Raw genomic sequence first — 18,932 nt, 5'->3', positions numbered from 1 at the left:
TATATATATATATATATATATATATATATATAAAACTTTTTTTATTTTTTTTTAATTCCCATTTATGCAGCTTACAAGAGTCACAGATGGAGATACTATCCACTCAGAATTTCAAAAAATTATGGTTCTGCGTATTCCCTTTAACATAATAAAGTAGATTCTTTCAGTGGACTTGCCACCAAGCTCAGGTGCCTGGATAAGGGGAGGGAGTTGCTCGTCAAAGGGGCCACAGTATCACATTAGAATTATTTATGTAATGCTGGAAGTGGGGCTCAAACCCCCACTCTCTCACACCTGCTGGTCACCAAAAAGACCAGTGCAAAAGAGCCTGCTCGCTACAACTTCTGTACAGCAGGGGGAACTTGAAACTCTTGCTGGCGACTCACACTGTGGGTCCAGTTCTGTTATAAAACAGTCTGTAGACTATGTAGCATTACAGACATAATGGTATCTGATAAATAGTAAATTCACCTTCATGACAATGTTTCCTGAATTGGATTATATTATTTGCCACGGTCATAGGCTAATTTCACAGTTCTAGTGTTTTCATGCTTTTGGGTACAGTTTGGTGTGTCTGTAATGTAGGTCACAATAAAGACGGATACTACACATATTCTATACAGCATGCATGCTTGGTGTTTATAACTGCAATGGAGCATCCAATTTCATTTCTGATTGATGTTTTGGATAGAGCTTTCCTTGGGGAATAAAAATTAGTCCTTTGTTGATTTTCCTGTTGTAAACAGTTTGTCGTGAAGGTTGGTCCTCTCTCACCTTGTCACATTTCAGTTCTGTTTGATGTTTTGGTAGTCATGGTTGTTTTGATGGCATGCTAGATGAGCTACTACATCCTTGACGTTCTGGTTTTACACCCAATCATGTTATTGACCTGTTTTTTTTTTTTTTTAAAGCATTTCACAACCTTTTCAGTTTTTTGTTGCCCCTGTCCCAAATTTTGAAACGTGTTGCTGACATCAAATTCAAAATGAGCATGTGTTTTTCAAAGAACAGTAAAATATCTCGGTTTCAATATCTGATATGTTGTCTTGGCAATGAAATGGAGCAAATCATCATATTCTGTATTTTATTTGCGTTTTACATTGTCCCAGATTTATGGATTATTATATAAAATTACGTGTGTGTAGATATAATGTAAAAAAAAAAAATCAGGTTTGTAGTATTCGAGTCTGACTCGTGCCCTAATTTTAAGGACTCGTGACTTGACTTGGACTTGAGCACTGATGACTCGGACTCGTGCATTAACTGCATTCGGACTCGTACATTGGAGATGAAGACTTGGAATTTTTCTTTATTTTTTGCAACATGCCATGCCAAATTATGAGATTTATATTTGTACTAATTTTGTGCAAGAGTGTTACACCTACGCGCCTCTGTGCGTGCATCAGATCGACTCTCAGGGCGCGCCAAGCAGACTCCCGCACACGCGCCGTAAATGACTTGCACCTGCACAGGATTAAGGCACAGTTGACGTGCCTGTATAAAGCCTGTGAAACACACTTACTTTGCGAGGTTATTGAGTCGCGTTGCAGACACATAACCAAGCCTTATTTCCTTGTTTGGTTACCTGATTTCCCATTTCTCGTCTTTGACTGTGTAGTCTACGATAGCCTGTTTGTGCCTCACTCGACCTATTGCCCGTTTCACTATTTTGCCTGCTGTTCTGGGTTGTTTACCTGTCTTTACTTGTGTTAATAAACACATCTTCTGCACTTGCATCTGTCTCCCAACCATCTCTACAGAGAATGCACATTCACCTGTTCATACGCCATGTTCAGGAACAAACTAACATTAATGGTGCTGAAATGGCCACCGTCAAATGGTGCGGTTGGAGCGTTGCACTCTGACTCGACTCGGCTCAGTCGTGGACTTGACTTGAAGTTTTCTTTAACGACTTGATTCGGACTCGAGGTTTAGTGACTCGACTACAACGTGTGTGTAATAGAGAGAGAGAGAGAGTGAGTTAGTTGATGGGGCCAAATGTGCCTGGAGTTGAAGAAACACCCTTGTATGCTTGGATTATCCCAATTCATTTGATGTTTTTATAAACATCAATAATTTAAGTAAATTGTAAGGAACCAAATTTTGCATGCCCTTAGGACAAAATGAAGTCAATGAAATTTTATTTCGAGAAAGAACAGGTAGTCGGTTAACTTTACAGGCTCATTCATTATTGCAAGTAACAAAATTTGGGGAATAGTGTATGTTAAGATATTTTTAATTGATAAAAAAAAAAAAGAGTCCTCAGTTCAAAAGGTTTGAATCTGTCTTTCTAAATCTGACAAACATTCTCTAACTTTCTGCTCCTGATCATCTCAGTTTTACTATTTTGTTTTAAATTATTTCTGAATCTGTAAATAGGTCTCCCGATGTCACAAAATGGCCTTCTTTGAATCAGCGCAACCCCCCCGCGCCCCCCATTGATTTGATTTTGTTTTGGTTTATCTTTTAGTGGTGATGGAACTATGGGTGTGATAAACTTGAGGAGAAAAAGATTGGAACTGCTCTCTGAAATTCAGGATGGAGATCTCACTTCTGTCTCTATTATGAAGGTGACATGCGCACACTAATTTTTCCCAGTTAGATTCAGTGTCCTCTTCAGTCCGATTCAGACCATGGCCAGCTGGAATAGTAATTTTAGATTAAAATAAAAGTTATAACATTTGTTTGTTGAAAATTTTAATTTTTTGATCAATTCTACTATTAAATGGAAATGAAACATGAAATATCGAAGTATAAGCATGAAATCTGTCAAGTCTGCTGATTGTAGCTCAAGAAAAAGTAACATCACCTAAAAACAGCATAATGCTCGTATTTAAATAAGGTTGAAGGAACAAACCTGATAAATACACCTGTCTTTTCATGATGCACAGCATGGCCGAAAAGTGGTGTGTGGCTCCAGTGAAGGGATGCTCTATATTTTCAACTGGAATGGATTTGGAGCAACTAGTGATCGATTTGCCCTCCAGGCAGAGTCTGTGGACTGCATTGTACCAATTACAGACAGTATATTATGTACTGCCTCTATGGATGGAGTTATCAGGTAAGGGGGACATGCAGACACAATACTACAGTGCACAAAACTGAAGCAAACCGAACAGCATGCAATCTGCTGGTTGTTCCTAGAAATTGTGGTCACAATATTGTGCTTAATTTACGATTTTCTTCCCATTTGAATCCTACTGAAGTTCATTTCTTCAGCTTGGACAAGGAAGCCTAAGTTACTCAACAACTTTATTGCTGTTTCTTTGTTCAGGTAGACTTCTCTTCTCCTGTCTAAGCTATTTTGGCCAAGTTTGATATCCCCCAAAGTTTTCATTATAGCTAATGAATTAGTCTAGCATGTACACTGCAGCCCAGCTATAATAAACTCCTTTGGGGACGTCCGAATAGTTTGTTATACCGAAAAGTTCAATATACTGGAATGGACCTACTTGTCACACCACTCACTCACCCAGGACCAATTGTGTTTAATTTATATTTATGCTTAACTCACTTGCATATTTGCAAAGTAAAGGAAATAAGTCACACTCGCCATTGTTTGCTTGCCATATCTTTCTTTTCAGCCTATCATGTTGATTGCAGTTGTGGACCAAGTCTCTGAGCTCTTTTGCTTTTAAAAGTTGAAATTGAATTTTTTAGGATACCATATTCTGTAGACAAATTTGTTGCTTTCTCACCATGCTTTAGAAGGTCCAGGATATGAAGTTTGTCTTCGACAGACAGTATCTTTTGGTTTAAGTAGCCATGACAGCAATGCTTACGGAGGAAAGAGGCGAGTAAAACTGCTTTTAGCTCGTAAAATTAAGTCCTTTTAAGGGATTTTTTTAAGTCAATAATTGCCATTCTTGATAATTGGTAGTGATCGACACCTAAACTAGGCTAGTTAAGCCTTTGTTTTATGGCATTAACATGTATTGTTAACTTGACTGTGGACTTGATTATTTATTGTTTGTCTCTGGTGGGAAGAGGAACACATGGTTCAGTGATGTGGGCTTTTTTTTTTTTAATTATTTTTAGATTTTTTTTAAGACTCTGACTCGGTCACTAAAGGTAGGGAACATGAACTTAGTTCATTATCTGCGAAAGTTCACAGTAAGAGTTTATCACAGGGTTGCAGTGTGTTTTGTTGCACCAGGTTTGTTCTTCCACAAAAATGTTCCAAGCTACAAAGAAATGACACAAGTTTTAAACCATGTAATAATGTAATCACCTAACAAATGTTGCCCTTGACTGTGAAACTCCATGGCATGTGTCAAAAAACCACCCTTTTGCTTTAGAGTATTATATCAGGGCTTAATTTATTCCACCAAGAAATGTTAACAATGATGTTTAAAGCTTCATTTAGATACACAACCATGTGGCTGGTTTGGAAATTCATGTTTATAAGGTTGTTTGATGAAATGGTGGTTTGAGTTAATTACAAAGTTTGGGTGATTTTTATTTTGTAGTTATGGAACCAACAAAGAAAAATGGGAATTCTGATGTTTGAGGAGACATTTTAACTCGTATCAACAAATTCTTTTATAGGCAATTCGTATTAATAATGTGTAAGAGGTCAGAGTTGCCTATACTATTTCACTCACCATCAGCTGTTACTTGTCTTGGTGTGCTTTCTTGTGTGATCTTTTTATTTACATACATACAAAACATTTTTAAAATATTTTTAAAAGGGCAATTTATATCATTTTTAAAAAACTAATGTGAAATAGTCAGGACCATAAATAGATTTTTTTTAAGCTGCTTACCACAGTATAGTAAAGTTGAAATTGAATAATGAAGGGGCTCAAAATACTTTCAGCTCAACATTTGAGGGTATTTACATCCAAATTGGGTAAATGGTATCAGAATTACAGCACTTTTTATGTGGTCCCCTTTTAATAAATACCAAAAAGAATCAGTCAAACTAACACATAGCTGCAAGCAGCGATGAGGGGACCAATCAGAAAGCAGTGCATACTTAACTTCATTTTGTCAACAGTATAGCTCCATGCACTTGCAGCAAGTTTCATGTCAGTTGTCCGAAGATTGCTGAGATACGTGCTCACTTCCTGTTTGGTGGCATCGCTATCAGATTTGTTAAGTTACAATGGACGAATGTCGTTGAAAATAAAAATCTGATAACGATCGTGAGACATGGCCAAAAGATCAGTGTGGCAGCGGGGGCGTGGTCAAGCGCCGGTCTGTGACAGGAGGGTGGAGTCAGGGAAGGTAAGTGGCAGAATCACTACACCTGAGAGCAATTAACCTGTTTGTGTCTCTTCCCAGTGACCGCGCCCTATATAAGGAGGGAGAACGAGAGCAGAAGGGATCCCTGAACAAGACGCCAGTCGTGTGTGTCTGTTCGAGTTCAGAATTGCGAAACTGAAAAGTGTAGCAATAAACGCTATTTTGAACCTGATCTCTGTCCTGCCGTCCTCTGTGCTCCACCCACCAATACTGAACCGCTACAGTGGTGCTGAAACCCAGGAGAAGAATTGTGGAGCACAGCAGCCGATCAGCCCCATGGAGTCCTCCCCGTTTGCCGACCTGGTCCACGCCCTCGCCACGGCCCAGCAAAGTCAGCACCAGGCGCTAGTCACCCTCTGAAAGGAACAAGAACGGCGCTTCGAGGCCCTGGTGCTGGCCCAGCAAAAAAATCGGGAGGCGTTCCGGCACCTCCTCGCGTCGGCGGGGTCCACCTAGCCTGGGCCCGCCCATCCTAAGCGTGACGCAACACGGGGGGCTGTTGCGAGCTTAGTCTGGCCAGGCAAGCTATCTCCAGCTCTTCCAAGCTCCCGAAAAATCGGGAACCAATCAACTTTGAGCATCTCCAACGGCCCTGGCTAGAGGCGTGTTCAAGGCACTGACGTAGTAGAACTGTGACCAGAAGCCATAGATTGTTTACAGAATCTTTGCCGGAAGTGCTTCATTCACGCTTCCGCATCTATTACGCATAGATGCTGTATTGAAAGCATTCAACGGGAAGTTCTCATTGAAAATGGAGCAAAGAGCAGCCCTGGAGGTATTTATTAAAAGGAAGGCCGTTTTCGCCTTGCTCCCGACCGGCTTCGGTAAGAGTTTAATCTACCAGTTAGCCCCGTCGCTTCGCATATGTCAGAGGAAAGAGTGATGTGATTGGTTTAAGCTTCGTCACAGCCTTTTCTGGCTTCAACCAGTAACAAACTGAGGCATTTCAGGGAGGCGGGTCAACCACGGGCTCTGGGAAACGGTTGGGCTTAATATCTTGGCCAGACCAATAGCTCGGAGAGCTTTGAAGTCGCGTTAGCCAGACTAGGGTCCACGAGCACTCCCACTGCGGGCCTGTCCCCCCTCACCGTAACCAAGATGGGTCCGCAGGACGACCCCGAGGCTTTTATCACACTCTTCGAACAAGTCGCAGAGGCCTCGGGATGGCTGATGGAGCAGCACGCGACGCGCCTCCTTCCCCTGCTAACAGGAGAGGCGCAGCTGGCCGCACTACAGCTCCCCGCCGACCGCCGGCTGGCCTACGCGGACCTCCACCGGGCCGTCCTCCAGCGCGTGGGGCGCACCCCGGAACAGCAGCGCCAGCGCTTCCGCGCCTTGCGCTTGGAGGAAGTCGGCCGGCCGTTCGCGTTTGGCCAGCAACTCCGGGACGCCTGCTGGCGGTGGCTGAGGGCCAACAACCGCGACGCCGAGGAGATTGTCGATCAGGTGGTGCTGGAGCAGTTCGTCACACGCTTGCCAGCAGGAACCGCAGAGTGGGTCCAGTGCCACCGCCCGGCGTCGCTGGATCGGGCCATCGAGCTGGCAGAGGACCATTTGGCGGCTGTTCCGGCGGCAGGATGGCAGGACAGCAGACAGCCTCTTCTCTCTCTCCCTCCTCCTGTGTCCCGTCCTCGCCCCATTCCCCCACCGTGGAGGCGGGGGCCGGCACCACCCCAGCCGGCCCGCCGCACCCGCGGTGCCCTCCCGTTTCTTCCTTCTGTATCTGCCCCCCCCCCCCCCCCAGGTCAGTGAGCCCCAGAACACCGGTGCAGAGAGGAAGCCCGGGCCGGTTTGCTGGCGCTGCGGGGAACCGGGCCACCTCCAACAGCAGTGCACGGCAATGGAGGTGGGCTCGGTGGTTCGGATCCCCGACGCACCAGAAGCCGCCCTCGATCGGGCCAGAGCGTATCGCATACCGGTGAGTATCCAAGGGGACACATATCAGGCGTTGGTGGATTCCGGTTGTAATCAGACCTCAATTCACCAAAGCCTGGTGCAAAACGAGGCATTGGGGGGAGCACAGGGGGTGAAGGTGTTGTGTGTGCACGGGGACGTTCACTGCTACCCTTTGGTGTCGGTCCACATTTTTTTCCAAGGGGAAAAATTTATAGTGAAGGCGGCGGTTAATCCTCGCCTTACCCACTCTTTAATTTTGGGGACCGATTGGCCGGGATTCCGGGATTTAATGATGTGCTTAGTAGAGAGTGGGTCCTGCCATTTAGCAGGGGGAGGTCCCGGTGTCGCTTTGGCGGGAGCAGCTGTCACAGAGCCGTCTATGTCATCTCCGCATCGCCGCCGGCCCCTCCTCTCTCTATTGGGGAAGCCCTCGCAGATTTCCCATTAGAGCAGTCGCGAGACACGACTCTGCGACATGCGTTTGACCAAGTGAGAGTAATCGAAGGTCAAACGCTCCAGCCGAACGCCACCCTGTCCTTCCCCTACTTCGCGATTATGAAGGATAGGTTATACCGAGTGATGCAGGACACTCAAACTAAAGAGCGAGTCACGCAACTTTTAATTCCAAAGAGCCGCCGGGAATTGGTATTCCAGGCGGCTCACTTTAATCCCATGGCTGGACACTTAGGGCAGGATAAGACACTAGCCCGAATAATGGCCCGATTCTATTGGCCGGGGATTCGCGGTGATGTTCATAGGTGGTGTACGGCGTGCCACGAATGCCAGTTAGTAAATCCAGCGGGCATTCCAAAAGCGCCTTTGCGCCCTCTACCTTTAATCAAGACCCCTTTTGAAAGAGTTGGGATGGATCTCATCGGGCCATTAGATCGGTCAGCACGAGGGTACCGCTTTATATTAGTTCTGGTGGACTATGCAACGCGATACCCAGAAGCAGTGCCTCTGCGCAATATCTCAGCACGCAGTATTGTGGAGGCGCTCTTCCGCGTTATCTCCCGAGTTGGAATCCCGAAAGAGATTCTGACTGATCAAGGCACCACGTTTATGTCACGGACACTGCACGAACTGTATGGGTTATTGGGGATTAAGCCGATCCGCACCAGCGTGTATCACCCACAAACGGACGGCTTAGTTGAACGGTTCAACCGCACCCTCAAAAATATAATTAAAAAATTCGTAAGCGAGGACGCACGTAATTGGGATAAGTGGCTCGAGCCCTTGCTGTTTTCAGTGCGAGAGGTCCCCCAAGCCTCCATGGGGTTCTCCCCGTTCAAATTATTATATGGGCGTAAGCCGCACGGCATTCTAGATGTGCTGCGGGAAAATTGGGAGGAGGGACCTTCACAAAGCAAAAACGAAATTCAATACGTTATGGACATGCGCGCAAAACTCCACACCCTCACCCACTTAACCCAGGAGAATTTGCGGCAGGCCCAAGAACGGCAAACCCGCCTGTACAACAAGGGTACGCGCCTTAGAGAGTTCGCACCGGGAGATAAAGTACTCGTACTGTTGCCCACATCGAGCTCCAAATTGGTCGCCAAGTGGCAAGGACCCTTTGAGGTCACACGGTGAGTTGGGGACGTCGACTATGAGGTGAGGCGAACGGACAGGGGTGGGGCGCTACAGATTTACCACCTCAATCTGCTTAAACTCTGAGGAGGTCCCCGTGGCGTTGGTGTCGGTAGTTCCGGAGAAGGCGGAGCTGGGGCCGGAGGTTCAAAAAGGGGCATTGGCGTCGGGTATCCCTCCAGTCCCCTGTGGAGACCACCTCTCCCCGACCCAACTCGCGGAGGTCGCCCAGTTGCAGACCGAGTTTTCGGGTGTGTTCTCGCCCCTGCCCGGTCACACTAACCTCATAGAGCACCACATAGAGACACCCCCGGGGGTGGTAGTGCGTAGCCGCCCTTACAGGCTACCCGAACACAAAAAAGAGGTGGTTCGGGAAGAACTCGAGGCCATGCTCAAAATGGGCATCGTCGAGGAGTCCCACAGTGACTGGAGCAGCCCGGTGGCCTTGGTACCCAAGGCCGATGGGTCGGTCCGGTTCTGTGTGGACTATAGAAAAGTCAACGCGGTGTCTAAATTTGATGCGTACCCAATGCCTCGGATTGATGAGTTGCTCGATCGACTAGGCACGGCTCGCTTTTATTCGATGCTGGATCTGACAAAGGGATACTGGCAGATCCCCTTGACTCCTCCATCCCGAGAAAAAACGGCCTTTTCCACACCATTCGGATTACACCAATTCGTCACACTTCCTTTTGGGCTGTTTGGGGCGCCCGCTACGTTTCGGTGGCTGATGGACAGGGTCCTCCGCCCCCACGCCACGTATGCGGCCGCTTACCTAGATGGCATCATCTATAGTAATGACTGGCCGAGGCACCTCGAACATCTAAGGGCCATCCTTAGGTCGCTGAGGCGAGCGGGGCTCACAGCCAACCCAAAGAAGTGTGCGATTGGGCGGGTGGAAGTACGGTATCTGGGCTTCCACTTGGGCAACAGGCAGGTGCATCCCCAAATTAATAAGACGGCAGCAATTGTGGCCTGCCCGAGGCCCAAGACCAAAAAGGGGGTGAGACAGTTCCTGGGGCTGGCTGGCTATTACCGTAGGTTTATACCTAATTATTCGGACGTCACCAGCCCGCTGACTGATCTGACTAAAAAGGGGGTACCAGATCCGGTCCAGTGGACGGAGCAATGCCAGCGGGCTTTTTCTGAGGTAAAGGCTGCACTGTGTGGGGGGCCACTTTTACACTCCCCTGACTTTTCTCTCCCCTTTATGTTGCAGACCGATGCGTTGGACAGAGGGCTGGGGGCAGTTTTGTCCCAGGAGGTGGAGGGGGAGGACCGCCCCGTCCTGTATATCAGCAGGAAGCTGTCGGTGCGTGAGGGGCGCTACAGCACCATAGAGAAAGAGTGTCTGGCCATCAAGTGGGCGGTCCTCGTCCTCCGGTACTACCTGCTGGGGCACCCTTTCACCCTCTGTTTGGACCACGCGCCCCTCCAGTGGCTCCACCGCATGAAGGATGCCAATGCGTGGATCACCCGTTGGTATCTGGCACTCCAACCCTTTAATTTCAAGGTGGTCCACAGGCCAGGGGCGCAGATGGTCGTGGAGGACTTCCTCTCCCGTCAAGGGGGGGGGGGGGGGAGTCAGCTGCAGGCCAGACAGCCGCCCGGCCTGAGTTGGGCGGTGGAGGTATGTGGCAGCGGGGGCGTGGTCATGTGCCGGTCTGTGACAGGAGGGCGGAGTCAGGGAAGGTAAGTGGCAGAATCACTACACCTGAGAGCAATTAACCTGTTTGTGTGTCTTCCCAGTGACCGCGTCCTATATAAGGAGGGAGAACGAGAGCAGAAGGGATCCCTGAACAAGACGCCAGTCATGTGTGTGTCTGTTCGAGTTCAGAATTGCGAAACTGAAAAGTGTAGCAATAAACGCTATTTTGAACCTGATCTCTGTCCTGCCATCCTCTGTGCTCCACCCACCAATACTGAACCGCTACAATCAGCTATGCCAAATTTTGTATTGACTGGACAAAATTTGTGGCCTTTGAGTTAAACCTGTTTAAACCTTTCGATATCTCCGTTTCAACCCGATTTGTTGTCTTTATACTATTTTCAGTGAAATATAGGTTTTCCAATGTGGTGCCGCATCAATTAGGTTGACATGACAAATTGGCAAATTGATACCTTCCACAGTATCACAAGACACAAATTTATTTTTTAAGGCAAACACAGCAACAATTATTAGACAGAACACATTTTTGCTTATTGCAGTGTCCCCTAGTGGTCAAGCAGAAACTTTTTTTGTGCTTTCTGAAAATGGGTTCCCCAAGTCCATGTACCAAGTTTGGTTTTGGTACATCAAGGTGTTGCTGAAATGACCTCAGAGCCTGATTGGTGGCTTTGATACTGATTTTGATTGCCTGTAATGGGTGAATGCTTTTGGCAAATCAAAAGCCATCAAATAATTTTTGTGAGGCTTGGTTTGAAGCACGTTTGCCAAATTTCATGAAGATTGGACAAAGCTTGTGACGTGTGAATTTTGAAGCATTTTTGAGAAAGTCCAACATGATAGAAATTGACATCATGGGATGTGTTGAACTCTGCTTGAGACAAGGAATCCAATTGTACTTCACTTTTGAAAATTGGGCATATAGTTCAAAAGTTCCATGCATAAACGCACCTCCAAGTTTGAGCCATTGGTGGTGCCACAGCACTTGAAGTGCAAACATGAAACTTGGTGAAAAGCATCAGGGGACTGCTCCCAATCAGTGTGCCATATTTCAAAACTTTTGACCATATGGTTTTATGTGCTGAAGAAGAAAAGGTACAAACACAACAGGTGCTTATGCAGCGTTGCTGCTTGGCCACCAAATAAATTGTCATTTTTCATAATTGGCCGAAAATCCTTTTTCTGGAGCTCATAGATATGACCAGAGGTTGGGATTCTACCCTGGTGATGCTCTTCCAGGCCTTTAGTGCAGCTGTCTTGTGTTTCTGCTTGCATTGCTTTTTCAGGTCAGGTGATTGACTTGACCATTGCAGACCAATCCACTTCTTGGCCTTAAAGTCTTTGGTAGTTTTTGAGATACAGTGGTGCTTGAAAGTTTGTGAACCCTTTAGAATGTTCTATATTTCTGCATAAATATGACCTAAAACGTCATCAGTTTTTCACACAAGTCCTAAAAGTAGATAAAGAGAACCCAGTTAAACAAATGAGACAAAAATATTCTACTTGGTCATTTATTTATTGAGGAAAATGATCCAATATTACATATCTGTGAGTGGCAAAAGTATGTGAACCTCTAGGATTAGCAGTTAATTTGTAGGTGAAATTAGAGTCAGGTGTTTTCCATCAATGGGATGACAATCAGGTGTGAGTGGGCCCCCTGTTTTATTTAAAGAACAGGGATCTATCAAAGTCTGATCTTCACAACACACGTTTGTGGAAGTGTATCATGGCATGAACAAAGGAGATTTCTGAGGACCTCAGAAAAAGCGTTGTTGATGCTCATCAGGCTGGAAAAGGTTACAAAACCATCTCTAAAGAGTTTGGACTCCACCAATCCACAGTCAGACAGATTGTGTACAAATGGAAGAGATTAAAGACCATTGTTACCCTCCCTAGGAGTGGTTGACCAACAAAGATCACTCCAAGAGCAAGGCGTGTAATAGTCGGCGAGGTCACAAAGGACCCCAGGGTAACTTCTAAGCAACTGAAGGCCTCTCTCACATTGGCTAATGTTAATATTTGTGAGTCCACCATCAGGAGAACACTGAACAACAATGGTGTGCATGGCAGGGTTGCAAGGAGAAAGCCAGTGCTCTCCAAAAAGAACATTGCTGCTCGTCTGCAGTTTGCTAAAGATCACGTGGACAAGCCAGAAGGCTATTGGAAAAATTTTGTGGACGGATGAGAACAAAATAGAACTTTTTGGTTTAAATGAGGAGTATTATGTTTGGAGAAAGGAAAACACTGCAATCCAGCATAAGAACCTTATCCCATCTGTGAAACATGGTGGTGGTAGTGTCATGGTTTGGGCCTGTTTTGCTGCATCTGGGCCAGGACGGCTTGCCATCATTGATGGAACAATGAATTCTGAATTATACCAGCGAATTCTAAAAGAAAATGTCAGGACATCTGTCCATGACCTGAATCTCAAGAGAAGGTGGGTCATGCAGCAAGACAACGACCCTAAGCACACAAGTCGCTCTCCTAAAGAATGGTTAAAGAAGAATAAAGTTAATGTTTTGGAATGGCCAAGTCAAAGTCCTGACCTTAATCTGATGGAAATGTTGTGGAAGGACCTGAAGCGAGCAGTTCATGTGAGGAAACCCACCAACATCCCAGAGTTGAAGCTGTTCTGTACGGAGGAATGGGCTAAAATTCCTCCAAGCCGGTGTGCAGGACTGATCAACAGTTACCGCAAACGTTTAGTTGCAGTTATTGCTGCACAAGGGGGTCACACCAGATACTGAAAGCAAAGGTTCACATACTTTTGCCACTCACAGATATGTAATCTTGGATCATTTTCCTCAATAAATAAATGACCAAGTAGAATATTTTTCTCATTTGTTTAACTGGGTTCTCTTTATCTACTTTTAGGACTTGTGTGAAAATCTGATGATGTTTTAGGTCATATTTATGCAGAAATAATATATAGAAAATTCTAAAGGATTCACAAACTTTCAAGCACCACTGTATGCTTCAGGTCGTTATCCACATGCAGTGTGAAGTGCAGTCCAATGGGTTTTAAAGTGTTTTGCTGATCTGTGATATAACCTTATACACTTCAGAGTTCATCCTGCTGCTTTTGCCAGCAGTCACATCATTAAGGCCCTGTCCACACGGCATTGGATTCAGGTGAATCCGATATAACTGTTTATCGTTTCGGCCTGGCGTCCACACGGCACCGGCATTTTGGGTGCCCCAAAACGCAATCTTTTGAGAACGGGTTCCAGAGTGGAAAGATCTGGCAACGTTGCCGTTGCGAAGTTGTCTGGATGAGTAGAACGGATTTGTTTACGATGACATCACAACCACATGACTGTGAGTGCTTCACGCCGGGTAGAAGTGTAACGAACTCGATGCGAGTTGTCAACAAATCCTATAACTTGGTTCATGAAACGCGCTTACAAAATATTTTCACTGTGAATATTTATTGTGTAATGGTGCAAAGTGAGAGAGAGAGAGAGAGAGAGAGAGAGAGAGAGAGAATAGCCCTTAGGGCAGAGTCAATCCCGCCAGCAAAAATAGGGAAAAAAAGGAGCGATCTCACCTCTTCAGATGTTGGTTTAAGTCCTACAATACATTCCTCAAAAAGGGCATAGAAGAACAAATTAATCCATCAACGTGTAGCATTCAATTTATTCCGGACCATTAAAGACGCCGCCTTCCGTGTAGAATCATACGTCATCCTCGCCGCCATATTGGATGGGTCAAAGCGGAGAATAAAGATGCCTCATTCATGTGCTGCGTTTAACTGTACCAACAGGTTTACCGTCCAAACGAGATCACATGGGATTACCTTTCACAGGTGAGACTGGAAAAATACTTTTCATTGCATTTGGTCATTATAATGTAATTTTACGAACAGATTTTTCTGACTTTGTGGCTAATATGAAGTCTCACGCATAATAGTTTATGCGCATGCGTCCTTACTACTTCTATTGTTCTGGTGTCTCCGAAGGGACCGTCTTACAGCGCCCCTAGAGGTGTGGCATGTGTATTGCATCGTTTTCAGCAAGCGTTGCATTGCCATATGGACCTGATATTTTACTGATCGTTGCCCACTTCAAATCAAGTTTATTTGTATAGCGCTTTTAACAATAAACATTGTCGCAAAGCAGCTTTACAGAATTTGAACGACTTAAAACATGAGCTAATTTTATCCCTAATCTATCCCCAATGAGCAAGCCTGTGGCAACGGTGGCAAGGAAAAACTCCCTCAGATGACATGAGGAAGAAACCTCGAGAGGAACCAGACTCAAAAGGGAACCCATCCTCATTTGGGCAACAACAGACAGCCTGACTATAATAACAGTTTTAACAGGTATAATCCTCAACTGTCCTCATGGGGCCGTCCTTCACAGGAGCGGTGCGATAAAACTCTGACCAGACACAGGGCACCAGGATGGATCAAGCAGGTCTGAGGGGCAGAAGAGGCCAGCATCTCAATCCCAGGATCAACATGTAACTCAGAGGGACAGACGGGGGGGGGGAAGAGAGAGAGAAAGAAAACACAGGCTGTTAGGTATGCCCTAAAAATGACAAGTATTAAATCTGTGTGGTAGGCTCGCAGAGACGAGAGTCTTTACATCAGGCATAACACACAACAATGGCATGTTAATATGGTAAAAAATATCATGACCTGCTCTGGCTGGATGCTTGATTGGGTGATGGGAGCACACTCCTCAGCAATGATGAGATCCAGATGGGACCCTTAGGGCTGGCCAAGACAATTCAGTTACATTTCACCGGGTCTGGGACATGCGACAGAATGTCTGACGGCCGATTCCCTGCAGGCTACGATAGCCAGTCGAGGTCTCCACCCTCTCCACCAAAAGATTTCCTGTTGACTCCATGCAACTCAGAGGGACAGATTTAGGGTGGGGGGGAGGGAAAGAAAACACAGGTTGTTAGGTATGCCCAATGTCACCTGAATAAGTAGGAGCAGTATACATATTGCACCGAGTACAAGCAGGGACTCCGGCAACTAACTATGACAGCATAACTAAAAGGAGAGAGCCAGAAGGTAACACAGGCATGAGGGAGCCCCGGGACATAAAGCAGCCAGCCACTACACCGTCAATAAACTCGAGTGAGCAAGCGAGTGGGGACTGACAGCATCCATACATCCCAGTTTACCAAAACACTCTGTCTGAGGACCCTCTAGATCTACACCTTTACCTCATAAACACCATTAACAAAAGGCTTGACTAAACAGATACGTTTTCAGCCTAGACTTAAATGCTGAGACTGTGTCTGATTCCCGAACATTACTTGGAAGGCTGTTCCATAACTGTGGGGCTTTGTAAGAAAAGGCTCTGCCCCCTGATGTAGCCTTCACTATACGAGGTACCAGCAGATAGCCTGCACCTTTTGATCTAAGTAGGCGTGGCGGGTCATAGAGAAGCAGAAGTTCACTCAGGTACTGTGGTGCGAGACCATTTAGTGCTTTAAAGGTCAATAGTAGTATTTTATAATCAATACGAAATTTGATTGGGAGCCAATGCAGTGTGGATAAGACAGGCGTGATGTGGTCATATTTTCTAGTTCTAGTAAGGACTCTTGCTGCTGCATTTTGAACTAACTGGAGCTTGTTTATGCACTTATTGGAACATCCAGACAGTAAGGCATTACAATAATCCAACCTGGAGGTAACGAAAGCATGGACTAGTTTTTCTGCATCATGCAATGACATTAAATTTCTTATCTTTGCAATATTTCTGAGATGAAAGAAAGCTATCCGGGTCATGTTATCAATGAGTTTCGAATGAAAGACTGGGGTCAATAATCACTCCGAGGTATTTTACTGCTGCACGTGAAGAAACAGAAAGGCCATCCAGAGTCATTGTGTAATCAGAAAACTTACTTCTAGCTGTATGTGGTCCTAGCACAAGTACTTCAGTCTTGTCAGATTTAAGCAGAAGGAAATTAATAAGCATCCAGTGTCTAATGTCCTTAACACATTCCTCAATTCTATTAAGCTGGTGTCTCTCATCAGGTTTTGCAGAGACATACAACTGTGTGTCATCAGCATAACAGTGGAAACTAATACAATGTTTATGAATAATATCGCCCAGAGGTAACATATATAGAGAAAAAAGCAGTGGACCCAAGACAGAACCTTGTGGAAACTTTACCTCGGTACATCTAGAAATATCACCATTTATATCAACATACTGATAACGATCAGTTAGATAAGACCTGAGCCAGGAGAGGGCCATTCCCTTAACTCCCACAACATTTTCTAGTCTATCCAGAAGAATGGAATGATCAGTGGTATCCAATGCTGCACTAAGGTCAAGCGACACAAGTAGTGAGACACAGCCCTGATCAGACGCCAACAGTAGCTCGTTTACTACTTTAACCAGTGCTGTCTCTGTGCTATGATGAGGTCTAAATCCTGACTGATACATTTCATGGATGTTATTCCTATGTAAATATGAGCATAACTGCTGTGCCACAGCTTTTTCAAGGATCTTGGAGATAAAGGGGAGGTTTGATATTGGCCGATAATTGGACAGCTGACAGGGATCAAGGTCAGGTTTTTTAATCAGGGGTTTGATAACTGCTAGTTTAAAGGATTTGGGTACATAGCCAATCATAAGAGAAGAATTTATTATTTTTAGAAGCGGTTCAATTACTCCAGGCATTATCTGTTTGAATAGATGTGTCGGTAAGGGATCTAGTACGCAAGTTGAGGCTTGCCCATTTGGACGCGATATTTTTTTAAATAACATCTCGTTGTCATGTGGATGTAGCCTAAGAAATAAAAGGAAACCAATTCCAGTGGCAGCCATACATGTCCATGCCATAAGATGAAGTGATGTGCTTCGGATCAGGAGCAGTTCCTTGTGCATACACGTGTCTTCCCATCATTCTGGTACCAGTTGGTCCACTGGTCCATACGATGTTCCAGAACTGTACAGGCTTTTTTTTTTTAAGGGCCTGAGCACCGAGATGCAAAAATAGGTGCAAAGCCCTATTGTTTTCGTCCTGTTTTTTCTTCTTCTTCTGGCCCGAGCACCGAGGTGCAAAGCCCTATTGTTTTCAGCATGTTTCTTATTAGGGCCTGAGCACTGAGAGGCACTGTAGGTACAAAGTAGAGCTGGGCGATATGGCCCAAAAAAAAAAAAAAGCTTTGATTTTTTTCACAAAAAATCCGATTTTCAATTTTATTCCCCCCCCCCACTAAAAATCAAACTACAGATGACAAAGAAATGGTTCAAAACAAGTTTTACCTTTTTGTTTTCACTTAAATCTCCCCTTTGGGGTTAAAGTGCAACCAGAAACCAAAAAGAAGCCAAAAAACAAGATTGTAGATGAGACGGCAGACCATGCCATTGTAAACAGTGAGAACATACAGTAACTTTCTCCAATATAGCTTAGTTGCAAACTGGCACTGACCCTCAAACTTAAAAAAAAAAAAAAAAAAAAAAACCCGTCCCCTCAAAAAAAAAAACCCGTCCCCTCAAAAAAAAGTCATTTACCAGCTGGGAGGTCCGTATTGTGAAATACCGTGACCGAGGTATTGAAAGTACCCAGAGGGCCAAGGTCAGTATTCAAGGCCTTGGTATTTCACCATATGGACTGACCTTAAGCTGGTAAATAATATATTTGTTTTCTTTACCAAATTCTAACAGAAAACGAGAGCGCCCGAAAGGGAAAACCGAGCCGAAACGCCATTTTGAATCCTCATTCACGGCTGTAATGCAAATTGCTTTCTCCTCGGTATACAAGTGCGCTTCCATGGTAGGAAAAAAAATACATTTTGCCACCTATGTAGTCCCCTATTTAAACAAATAGGAGTCATTCAGAATTCAGCCATGTTTTTGCTTAGTGTTAGCAAATTACAGGTTTTTAGCTTTCTCCTGAAATGTTTTATTTCTTCTTCCTCAGGGTAGTAAAACTCGCTTTCACTGTGAAGACTGTCGTTATCACTATCCATGCTGTAAAATTAATGCTATTTTCCTGAGAAATGCTGGCAAAAATTTATAAGATTTTTGATAATCTTATAAATAAATCTTGTTTTTATCAAAAAAAAAAGATAAATGTTTGTTGTTGTGAACGAGCAAGTCGCCAGAGGTCCGTAACCGGGGTCCGTACCGTAGGATACAGACCTGCTCACCAGCCAATCAGAGCACAGGATTTGGACCACAAAAAAAATAATAAATAAAATTGTCCTTTTCGATAAAACTGACAAAATAGGGGGAAAAAATCCCGACTTTTCCACCGTATGTATGGGCACCATGTCTTTTGCAATAAACATCACGATCTGTGATTGCCTTCCACCGCGCCCCATTCTTCTCATCAGGCACACAGTTCGAAAATTTGTCCGGGACGGTTGCTTGCTTTACTGTGGATGGTGTGCGTGTGCTGCGGCTGTGTTCATTCCGCTGGGAGCAGCACTTCTCCCGCTCCACTGCAGGCTTCTGTTTAAGGTGTTGGAATAAATTCGTATGCTGCTTCCTTTGGAAGCAACCGTTTTCAAACACACCTTACAACGAGGACTTGTTTGGTCTGTGTCCAACGCCACAAA

At 45.1% G+C, this 18,932-nt stretch overlaps 1 protein-coding gene across 1 annotated transcript in view; it reads left to right on the top strand.

The window, feature by feature from the left end:
- Positions 1-18,932, top strand: part of wdr55 (WD repeat domain 55) — a 105,851-nt gene that overhangs the window by 65,889 nt on the left and 21,030 nt on the right. The window contains exons 6-7 of the mRNA XM_060935873.1: positions 2,471-2,570; positions 2,892-3,061. Of these exons, the coding sequence (XP_060791856.1) occupies positions 2,471-2,570; positions 2,892-3,061 (270 nt within the window). The remainder of the gene's footprint in view (positions 1-2,470; positions 2,571-2,891; positions 3,062-18,932) is intronic.

This window comes from Neoarius graeffei, chromosome 12 (assembly GCF_027579695.1).
Source record: "Neoarius graeffei isolate fNeoGra1 chromosome 12, fNeoGra1.pri, whole genome shotgun sequence".
Taxonomy (NCBI): domain Eukaryota; kingdom Metazoa; phylum Chordata; class Actinopteri; order Siluriformes; family Ariidae; genus Neoarius; species Neoarius graeffei.
The sequence above is the reverse complement of the archived record's forward strand: the minus strand, read 5'-3'. Positions and strand labels throughout refer to the sequence as shown.